The sequence below is a fragment of the Sinocyclocheilus anshuiensis genome, unplaced genomic scaffold (assembly GCF_001515605.1).
Source record: "Sinocyclocheilus anshuiensis isolate Anshui unplaced genomic scaffold, SAMN03320099.WGS_v1.1 scaffold3404, whole genome shotgun sequence".
Lineage (NCBI taxonomy): Eukaryota > Metazoa > Chordata > Actinopteri > Cypriniformes > Cyprinidae > Sinocyclocheilus > Sinocyclocheilus anshuiensis.
Window position 1 is genome coordinate 98,042 of NW_015549554.1, and position 11,278 is coordinate 109,319.

General features: G+C 38.8%; 1 protein-coding gene across 2 annotated transcripts; it reads left to right on the plus strand.

Annotated features, from left to right (window-relative positions):
- The first annotated feature begins 6,890 nt into the window (after positions 1-6,890).
- cd9r (CD9 molecule related) lies at positions 6,891-9,924 on the plus strand. Of its 2 annotated transcripts, none has more exons than XM_016444904.1 (10): positions 6,891-6,930; positions 7,085-7,187; positions 7,364-7,442; positions 7,813-7,915; positions 8,002-8,099; positions 8,252-8,326; positions 8,416-8,517; positions 8,751-8,840; positions 8,934-9,017; positions 9,117-9,924. In XM_016444904.1, exons 1-10 carry the CDS (start codon positions 6,906-6,908, stop codon positions 9,246-9,248), a joined length of 891 nt encoding a protein of 296 aa, XP_016300390.1. In that variant the 5' UTR covers positions 6,891-6,905; the 3' UTR covers positions 9,249-9,924. The 2 variants fall into 2 exon arrangements, with proteins under 2 accessions (XP_016300390.1, XP_016300391.1); XM_016444905.1 differs by having other exon boundaries at positions 7,118-7,187.
- Positions 9,925-11,278: the final 1,354 nt, after the last annotated feature.

The following is an 11,278-nucleotide window of genomic DNA, read 5'->3' on the forward strand; positions in this document are numbered from 1 at the left end:
ATTTTTATTTGACATTAGTCCTTTTTTTCCCTGAGAATAGCACATACCAAACTATACTGAAATTGCGACCCTAAAAACATGATATAAACCAAACCATAATTCAAACCGTTACACCGCTAGTACAGATGCTGTTATAGCTTTTTATGCTCACGAAGGAAGGGAAACGTCTCAATGGCGGTACGCAAATCCCCTCTATTCTCATTCACCAATATAGCCACCAGCTTGCAGGAGATCCTAAAATCAAAACCACGATGAAACGCATGGCACATGAAAACACTCAACATATACATGACAGAGAAGTAATACTGGTGATGTTCATCTGGGCAACTGTATGGCAGGACATCACAACATCAGCTGTGAGATGTGACCGTTCAGTACCTTGTACCAGAAGAATAAGCAAAGAGCACACCTGAGAGTGGGGTTTGTGAGAGAAGACACAACTAGATCAGTGTCTGGATGATGGAGGGACCACAGCCAAACATCAGGACAGCGTTCTGCACCAGTCCGGGAAGCAGAATAAAGTGCACTGGAAACAAACATTACAAAATTATTCATTTAATCCCTATAAACCAAAGAAAAAAAATTATGACATTATCGCACACTAATAGTGAAATATTCATATTAAAATGCAATACATATTGGAAGCAGAATAAAGTGCACTGGAAACAAACATTACAAAATTAAACCAAAGAAAAAAAATTATGACATTATCGCACACTAATAGTGAAATATTCATATTAAAATGCAATACATATTATTCTGAATAATATTCTATATATTGCACAAGGCTTAGGGAATAACTTTATGAATAATTTGCACATGCTTTGATGTCTTTAGGTCACATGGGTTTGTAATTGAATGGATTTGTAGAATTGCATACATGTACATTTCTAAATTTCAGATTTGAGAGAGGGAGAGAGAGAGACAGAGAGAGAGGGAGAGAGAGAGAGAGATTATTATAAAACAAAAAATCGCATATTCTGCATATGTATTCTTTAAAGTAGGAATTGTGATATGCATTTGCATATATCTGAGTTGGTTTTGGGATCAAATGTTATCTCTAATGTAACCTACATGCACTGCGGTTGGTTGCAAAACGCGGAGCTACAACATAAGGTCGGGTAAAACTGATCACAATTAGTTCACTTTTAAAAATGTTACAACAATCCCACCAATGAAAAACATCCTATCATAAAACCCTACATTTCCACCTATCATACTGTGCTTTGTATGACGTTCAGCGTGAGTGACTGGCTCTGCTTCATACATTGGCTTATTGGCGACTCGCGTGCGTACATCGCCACCTATAGGCCTGCTCAATCATACTTAACAAAGAGGGACTCTCAAAATGGGAGAAAAGAAAAAAGTAATAAAGAAATGAAATGCCTGTTATATTTTGATAACACCATTGCTTTGAATATAGTATAGTAAAACACAAACACCGCATTATATGAAAACCCCATCTTTTTTTACATTTAATGCTAAGTTAACGCAAAGTGTCATTATATAATCTCTCAATGCTTAAATTCTTACTCGCATGCCAAGCCGGCGAGACCGGGCCGCGTGCGTGTATAAGCCGGGGTCTGCGCCACCGCGCACACAGCCATCATCAGCAGTGCGGGCCGACAATAAAATAAATTACATTTAAAACTATAAAGAAAGAAAGTAATACAATTTAATTATAATAAGTTATTATAATAACAGTCTGAGGGAATAGTTAGTTTTTCATAAGGAAATAACAACTAAAATAAATAGCGGCCGCTTTCATTCGTGAAACCCATTAAATTGTAATAAAAATTGGACTGTCTTTTCTGGTAAATGTGTGGTACATTTACCGGGAAAGACACGCAGGCAACGACTTTCCGTCATCAGCGCCGCTAAACACCGTTAAATGCCGTTACATCGCTGTGACGTCACTGCCAATGGAGCCGATCCGCTCAGTTTCAGAGACGCTCTTTCGTTTCAGAGTTATCTGTCATGTTAACAGTACTTAAAAACAGACCACTTATTCTTCATATCTTCATTATTCATATTTGTACAGAAAGTAGAGCGTTAATTGTCACAGGTTTGACTGCGAGCGCGTGAGACTCATAAGCCTTTACACCTGTATGCAATCGGTCATCCCTCATTTAGTAACAACAACAACACTTATAATAGAACATATTATTATTATTATTAATAATAAGGTTATTCTCAAGAATAAAAATGCATCTTTCTGTGGCTTATGTGTGAGTGGGCTCTAAGGTCTCATCAAATACATGGCTCTGCATTCTTCTCATCTTGCATTATCAGATGATATTACACATTCATCACAGCCTTTATAAACTTTGGGAATCTATACCATGAAAATAAGTATTCTCTTCTCTCTTTTTTTCAGTGTCAATTGCCGTCTGATTGTTGTAAGTGAAAATACAAATTCTCTGAATTGCCAGTTACTAATTCATTAATAATCACTGATGACACTGAAAACATTTTCATTTGTACAGATATCTCACTGCTCTTTCTTCTTTGTGTCTCTTCTGCTTGTGTCTACAGCAGCTACACACTCCCCACAGGCTCTTTTAAGTATATGTTTTGACTGACTGTCAGATCCTCTCAGTATTTGAGTTTAGATCAATTAAAGAAACATCATGCAGCATGTTATGTCTTAATGAAGACGTTAAAGGGGTAGTTCATTAAAAAAAAGTAACAAAAAAACTAGCATCCTGCATCTCTGATTTGCCAGTTTTTATAGTAACACACTAATATTTTTCTTTGACTATTCTGTTCATCAATACAGACCCATGTATTATTTAATAGTGAAATGTTCAGTCATTTCTTCTTCATCCGCCATAAAACGTCTGAGATTGTATCACTGGCATCCTTTGCAATAAGATGCTTTGTAACTGCTAGACACTTAGAGCTATACTCTAGATTTATCTTTGACATTCATGTTAGCATAATTTGCAGCATTGTAATGTTGTGTACTTTAATGTTTATGAGTAATCCTGTATATTATTATTATTTATTAGATTTTGCATCATCCTCCACGGTCTCCTCCACAATTTTGACTTGCCACATTTTAGTTCAGGGTAAGTAATATTCTTTATCTTCACTTTAAGGTGCTCTCAGTAATGTTTGTTTATTATTTTTTATATTTATAAAGTCAACGTGGACTTTCATGGGATATTTACATTTGGTCACCGTGTTTTTAGTGATGGGATAGCTATCAGGACAAAGGACATTGTATTTATTTATTTTTTATAATATGTTGTTCATTTTTTAAACTCAAATCCATTTAGTTTTTTTGTAGTCTAGGAGTGGGACAAATGTATTCTGTATTCTTTTAAATGTGCTGTTTCTTCTGAGTATTGAGGATGGCTAAAGAGGTGTAAGAGGTTCTCATTTTAGGTGAACTATCCCTTTAAATCTCATTTGTTTAAATCTCATTCTCATTTTGCCATTATTCATTCACTGTTAAGGGATGGATCTCAATTACACAGTCACTATTGGAAAGGAAAACAAAACAAAAAAACAAAAACTTAACTTAAAAAGAAAAAACGGAATGTCTGCATAATTGTCTAACAGAATTGTGAGCGACAACCATGGTCAAGGCCTCCCAGAGACTGTTCAGTGCCAAAAGACCTCAAAGATACAACAAGATACCAAATGTGTTTAAATGTGATCAAAAATCTGTAAGGATGGTTTCCCTACAGTGGTTCAGGCTGTAGAAATGCCGAATGACTACCCACTGCCACTTATACCAACGACGGAAATAAGAAAATATTTTCTTATGGTTACACTTGAATTGGTTACAAAATAGATGAAGGACAATTAATTGTACCCAGCATGTATGTAAAATATTACCTGAGGGAGAGGGAGAGGGAGAGAGAGGGAGCGAGGGAGAGAGGGCAGAGCCCCAAGAAGAGAGTCCCAGCAAAGAAAGAGAGGTAGCAAAGGAAAGAGAAAGAGCAACAGTTGCAATCCTCTTTTATCCCTTCCTTGACCATGTGACTAAAAACCAAATGTGAGACATTCAAACTGACCAATCAGCAGATTACAACTTCACCAGAGAGGTAGCAAAGGAAAGAGACAGAGCAACAGTTACATTCCTCTTTTATCCCTTTCTTGAACATGTGACTAAAAACCAAATGTGAGACATTCAAACTGACCAATCAGCAGATTACAACTTCACCCACTGGGCAAAAGGTGTGACAATTAGCAGACCCCCGATGTATACACATGTTGGCCTGCAGGCCTTGATCGATATCAGCACTTCTGTGCCTTCAGGAACGCCAAATGACCCTTTTGTTACTGAAGATGGGATTGGGAGAGGAAAGCAGAAGTCTTTGATCATTTTTGACCTTACAAATCCAACATTATTATACCTTCTCTTTGCAGATTTGATATCAATACCAGTATCATTTTTTAGGATTAGGCAAACTAGTATGAAATACATTTATTTTACATCTACCTCTTAAGTGTTAGTTCACCCCAACATGAAAATGCTATCATTGACTCACCCTTAACTTGTTCAGAACCTGTATGAGTTTCTTTCTTGTGCTGAACACAAAAGACGATATTTTTAAGAATGTTGGTAACCAAACCGTTCCTGGCTTCCATAGTATTTTTTTGTTCTACTATGGAAGTCAACACAGAACAGCAACGGTTTCATTACCAACATTCTTCAAAATATCTTCCTTTATGTTCACCAGAAGAAAGAACTTCACGAAAGTTGAGGGAGAGTAAATTTTTGGTATCCCTTTTCCATAATTTTGCAAATGGCCAAATAGGTTTCATATAATGAAACTGGTATAACATGTTACAGCATAATGAGTATACTATTACCTTTGGTTACCTGCATGCCAACAAATGGCATTTTCTTGCAGACACACCATCTCAGCCTCATCCAGGAGAGCGTGTACGGAGGGTAATGCGGGCAGTAGCCACCAACGTATGGAGCCACTGCAGCCTGCATGGGAAGCCAAATTAAAACAACAATGTGCAAAGTTACCACATGTGAGTAACAATGATTAGTTTAAGAACAACAGAGACAAATGTGTAACAAATTTGACACTGAAATAGTAAAGCTGCCATTACATCAGATTGTCTTGACTTTATACAAGTCCTTTCTGCGTTTTCTAGCACAACTTTTTATTTTATTTTTTTAACAAAATTAAATATTAAGTTTTTGACATTGGAATACTTTCTGTAAAGATACTTTAATTAGTATGATTTTTATAGTATGACAAAATAGTATGATTAATTAAATTATAAGTGTATACATTGTATTTAAATTATACACTTGACATTTATATCTAATTTATACACAACTGAACATATGAATAAACACACTGATAACACAAGCATGAACAGTTATGGTACTCGCATACTGTAACGCTGTGAGTGACTTCTGTTTAGTTCCAGAAGCGGTGGTGAGATGGAAAGCTGGTCTTGGGGAGAAGGACATAGAAAGCTTAATTGCAGAGACTCTTGAACATGCGCCGGCGCACATAAATAAAAGTGCTGAGGTATGAAAAGCAGAGAATGTTCTGTAATTAAAAGCCAAACAGAAGCAGTATAACATTAAAGCTACATTATATAACTCTAACAGTAGGCTATTTAATATCTGTTGTTCTCCGGTTGTCAGTCAGAATGACAGTTCTTGCGTGAACATTATAGGCCTGTATATACCCAAGCCAATTTATTATTTTTTCCTTTTTGTCTTAGTGTTTAAAATATTTATTTTGAAACGAATTAATTAATTAATTAATTAAACAAACAGACGTACTGGGTGAGCAGCTGTCATATCATACCCTGCCATGCCCAGCTGATGCAAAGAATAGATTTATATCTACACAGAAGAAAGCCCTGTCTAGACTCTGCCCCGGTATGAGTTGTGTCCAGCTATTCATTAGCCTGTTTGTTTGATGAAGAAAGATGAAATGTAGTTGCAATAAATGCTTAAGAATCCATACAACTGCAGCAGTGGAGGACTATTATTCTGCTGCATGATACTGCAGAAGAACTGATGACGGCACGGGTTGATCTTCGGCTGACCAATCAGCAGAAAGGGGCGTTTAATTCCCGCCCACATGTAGAAATCCAATATTCAAGCTGTTTATTCATTTTTCCACCCATGAACGAAAAACGAAAACTTAAGCTGAATTATCGTTTTTAAGGAGCCATTTTCTAATTTTTCTACTTTCAATATTAAATCAAAAAACGAATGATTGAATGATACACGGATTCATATTGCTGCTTCTTTCAGTGCTAATTGCTTTGTGTATTTTAATGTTAAAATGGGAAGACACTCACCTGTTCTTTCTTTCATTTTTCTTGTTTTAGGGACACGTGGAGGGAGGAGTAGATGTGAAGAATGTTCAGGCTTCTGAAGAAAACCTTTGTTGTTTATAACCCTGTTTAATGTTTTTGCTATTTGTGCTTTCTCTGTATCTATAATAAACGAACTGAATTAATCAAATTCGAGTCTTTCATATGTCGTTGAAAAGGTCTCTTAACTAGTTTTGGGAAAATGAGGACAAGTTAAATTAGCGACGTCGCTCATATTGATTAAATAATTAAAATGAGGAACTGGTTACCAACACGACTATGGATCCACGAGGTCGCAGTTACTTACTGGGGGGGGCGGGGGGGGGACAGAGAAACTGAATTCACTGGAACACCGGAAAAATATTTAAAATGCTGATTAAGTTGATTATCTGAACGAGCTCCTCCCGGACTTTGTCAATAAAAGCATCATAAAATCACAAACAGAATGTAAGTCTGTTTTTGTTTGGCGTGTGTCTTTCCGTTCTTAAGCGCATGCGTGACTCATTTCTCTGCTTTCTTCACGGGCAACATTAATCCCGATCCTCGCAGAGTTTAGTTTTCCTTTCTACATGAATTGTACAAGTGCGCTTCCAATGCTTTTCCTTCACAGTAATGCAGGTAGTGATACGCTCACGTGACAGCTAAATAACTGTATACTCTGATCTAACTGAAAACATGGCCCTACAGAAATCTAGATGACTGTAAAATGGTGCCAGCACGGAAGTATTTTGGGGGAAACGTTTGTGCTCCGGGTGTTGGCTCTACTTTTCAGAGGAAACGGTCAGTAATAGTTTCGTTTCTGCAGCACAGAAAGCGTTCGCTCCGCTGAAGTCACGCGAGCACGCACACAGCTCCGCTCTCTATTACTGCACAAGGCAAGTTTATGTTCATACTTCATAAACAATGGGAATTCAGTGTTTTGCTTTACACAGGAGAGATGTAAACATCATCAAAGTTTCGGCATTATTTTTATGAAGAGTTTAGATGAAGTTTCATTTAGTCCATGAAGAGCTGGTCATTGCACTGGGTTGATTCTAGTGTTCTTTTGCAGTGAAATAAATCTGCTCGTGATGGACGGGTGCGCACAGATGTGTAAATGTTTCCTGATCCTGTTTAACATTCTGTTCGCTGTGAGTATGTCTGAGATTATATTCAGATTTACTCTTCTACCGGTTAAACACCGTCTCCTTTGATAAAAGCATGCTATACATGTTTTTTTTTTCTTTTCTGTGCATATATATATATATATATATATATATATATATATATATATATATTCTGCCTGTATATGAACTTGTTTTATACTAGGTACTTGATTGTGTTGCAGTATGTGCATGTTTCAGGGTTTTGTGTTGCAATATCCTGTCTTGTCAAACTTCAAATGAAACGAAACTAAAGGCATGTGAATATGTAAATGAAGTGCTAGTGTTGACTGTAGTGTATTTGTGTGAGGCGCAGTAAGGCCTCTGGGGTTTCTGACAGCTGTGCTGTGTCTTGCAGCTGCTGGGGTTCGGTCTGGTGGCTCTGGGAATGTGGCTCCGCTTCGGCGCAGAGACCCGAGGATTCTTCGACATCGATCTGAACACCACACAGTTCAACATCGGTCTGTTCTGTGATGTTTCTCACTGACTGATGTTGACATGCGTGGTGCTGAAGCGTGACTCTCCGTGTCCGTGTGTGTGTCCGCAGGAGTGATGGTGCTGGTGGTCACCGGGGTCCTGATGCTGCTGGTGGCCATCATCGGTGATTGTGGCGCGTGTAACCACAGCAAACCAGCTCTTAGTGTGGTGAGAAAGAGCAGCACCACTAACACCTCACACTCACTCACAGAGCAGAAGCATTACAAAGCTGTTAAACTCCTTCAGGATTCAGAGCACAGGAGGACAAAACTCTCATTTGTAGACATATTTTTAAAACATTTTGTTTTTCTGATGTTCAGTTTTCTGGCCTGCTCTCCGTTCTGATCATCATTGAAATCGCAGCTGGTGTTATGGCCTTCATGTGGAGCGGACGGGTAACACACACACTCACACACACACACACACACAGGTGTTTGTCTAATAGTGCTGGTTTTAAGGCAGTCATGTGTTTGTTGTGTTGTAGGTGGCAGATGAGTTGGTGAAGTTCTACACCACCATCTACGCTCAGTATCTCAACACCAGGAGCCCTGGTCAAGCAGTTACCCTCAGATTATTCCACAACGCTGTAAGATACAAACTCACTCACACACACTCTCACTCTCACACACTCACACACACACACTCTCACACACACTCACACTCTCTCACACACACACTCTCACACAGTTCAGTTCTAGATGATGCACAACTCACAAACTCAGAGACACACTCTCTCACACACACACACACACACACACACACTCACTCACTCACTCACTCACACACATGTGGTCTAACAAGTGTGTGTTTGTGTCACAGTTCGACTGCTGCGGTGTCGGTGGACCGATTGAGGTGTTTGTGAGAGACACCTGTCCAGACGGCAACTTCCTGAAGCAGATCTCATATTCTGTGAGTCATTTCCTGTTTGGCTTGCTCTTATTTCTGCCTGTGTGATGTTTGAGGAGTGCAGGTGCTCATCCGTGTGTGTGTGTGTGTGTGTAGAGCTGTCCCGGCGTGATCAAGGACGTCTTCAACTCGCACGCTCCGCTGGTGTTGGGAGGGTTTCTGGGGACAGCAGGAATCATGGTGAGTCCATCTGAACACACACACGTGCTCACACCCAAACATGCTGGACTCCAGCGCTGCACGCGTGTCTTCTGACCCTCTGCGTGTGTTCATCCTCAGACGCTGGCGCTGGTGTGCAGCTTTGTCCTCAGAAGACACATCTCACCATCTCACGCATCTCCTCCTTCATACGTGCTCCTCACCTCCTCACCATCAGTCATCTTTCCTCCTCCAGCTGCGCAGCAGATATAACCGTCTGTGTCTCTCTCTGTCTCTCTCTCTCTCTCTGTCTGGCAGCTGGTGGCTCTGGTGTGCAGCTCTGTTCTCTGTAAGAGTCTGAAGACGTCTCACTACTCGTCTCCTCTCATCTACTAAGTCTCAGCCTCCACTCATCTTTCTGATGGATGGATGAATGCTTTCATTGGGCAAAGGTCAAGGGAATCACGTGTGTGTGTGAGTGAGTGAGTGAGTGTGTGTGTGTGTGTGTGTGAGAGAGTGTGTCTCTGAGTTTGTGAGTTGTGCATCATCTAGAACTGAACTGAATGGCTTTAATTTCCAACTCCGTTCTTCAATCTAAACTGAGGCTCCAAACAGGATACAGAATTCTAACTGAAGTCAAATGAAAGTGGAATGAATTTCACAGAATTCGAAACTGATCTACTGTAGTTTGTAATGCTTCATTTAAGTCAGCATGAATCACTCATAAATGGGCCGTTTAGACCTTTGATTTGACCACATTAATGTTACGGATCGTGGTGAATCAACATAAAGTAATTTCTTCAGTTCTAAATTCTGTGGAACTTTGTTACGCTGTAACTCACTATCTGTTACGATCTCATCCTGAATATTTCATTGTCTTGCTGTATGATTAAAAACTAAATGTTTCACATTTGTTTTTTATTGTAATACATTAAAGACACTTCCACAAACCCGTCACGGTCCACTGTGTTTCATCAGAGCTGGACAGTAAGAGGTCAGAGGTCAGGAGGAGTGATCAAACATTCACTGCTAATCATCTGTGATTGACGGACATTAGACACATGAAACACATCTTCATGTGATGCTCTGAGAAGATCATACGTACTGGATCTGGGTGACTGCAGTGACCATCTGATCTGGATACAGACTGGATCTGGTGGCTACGGTGGAATTAGTATGTTTCATCGGGACACGAAGAAATATAGAGCTGAGTATCATCAGCATAACAGTGAAAGCTAACACCGTGTTTCTTGATGATATCTCCCAAGGGTAACATGTAAAGTGTGAAAAGCAATGGTCCTAGTACTGAGCCTTGTGGTACTCCTACTAGCGAATGATATGATACCTCGTCATTCAGCACAAAAAACTGTACCACATTTAACTGAATAAGTATTTTAAAAAGTGCAGTTTTCAAATTTAAAAACACGTATGGTTTAAACACTTAGTTAAATATATATGATGTGTGTGTGAATGGAAGAAAAAGCAGGAGTAAATAACACAACACAGGACTGAATCAAACCAGCAGCACAACACCAAAGGCCGAATAAAACAAAAACACTCACGGCGTCCAATCCAGTCACTGACCCAGTGTGATCTGATGATGCCAGAGATCAAATTTAAATAAGGAATAACAAAATTAAATAAGATTCAAGATTTCTTTATTGTCACTATACAAGTATAGTGAAATTTGAGCAATCCTAACAGTGCAGTCACATGTAACTTAAACATTAATACAAAAAAAAGTAATAATAATAATAAAGTATGTTATTACTACACAATACAAGACAAACAATACACAAGCCAATGCAAACAAGGCGATAGTGCAAAGTTATGCTTTATCTGCAATACAGTCAGCGATAAACGGTATACTGTTTAACAATACAATACAAGGACAGTACAAACAAGCCGATAGTGCAAATTTAAGCCTTATTAAATATCGTATTGCACACATTATTGCACAGTTGGCACATAATAGAAATTATGTATATGTTGCATTGTTTGCATTCTAAAGGCTCCAGTGAGTGGACAAATATTGCACAGGAATGTTGCACAACAGACATAATATTGCACACTATGAAGAGGTAAGAGCAACGGAATGTAAACAGAACTGAATAATATAAAGTGTGAACATTTACAGAGTTAGAGCACACTGAGGTATACAGGGGGTATTAAGCTGTGTAGGTTGAGCTATAAATAGCTCCATCAGATTTGTGCATTTCTCAGTTATCTGTTTTTGTGTATGCCGGCAATGTTCAGCTCCCTTATGATGCTGGGGTAAAAGCTGTTCTTGAATCTATTGGTCC

Coding starts and splice junctions, on each gene's coding strand:
- cd9r (XM_016444904.1), top strand. CDS start 6,906: ATGCTTTTCCTTCACAGTAATGCAG. Junction 7,443..7,812: donor TGTTTAACATTCTGTTCGCT/GTGAGTATGTCT, acceptor TGTGTCTTGCAG/CTGCTGGGGTTCGGTCTGGT. Junction 8,841..8,933: donor TGAAGCAGATCTCATATTCT/GTGAGTCATTTC, acceptor GTGTGTGTGTAG/AGCTGTCCCGGCGTGATCAA.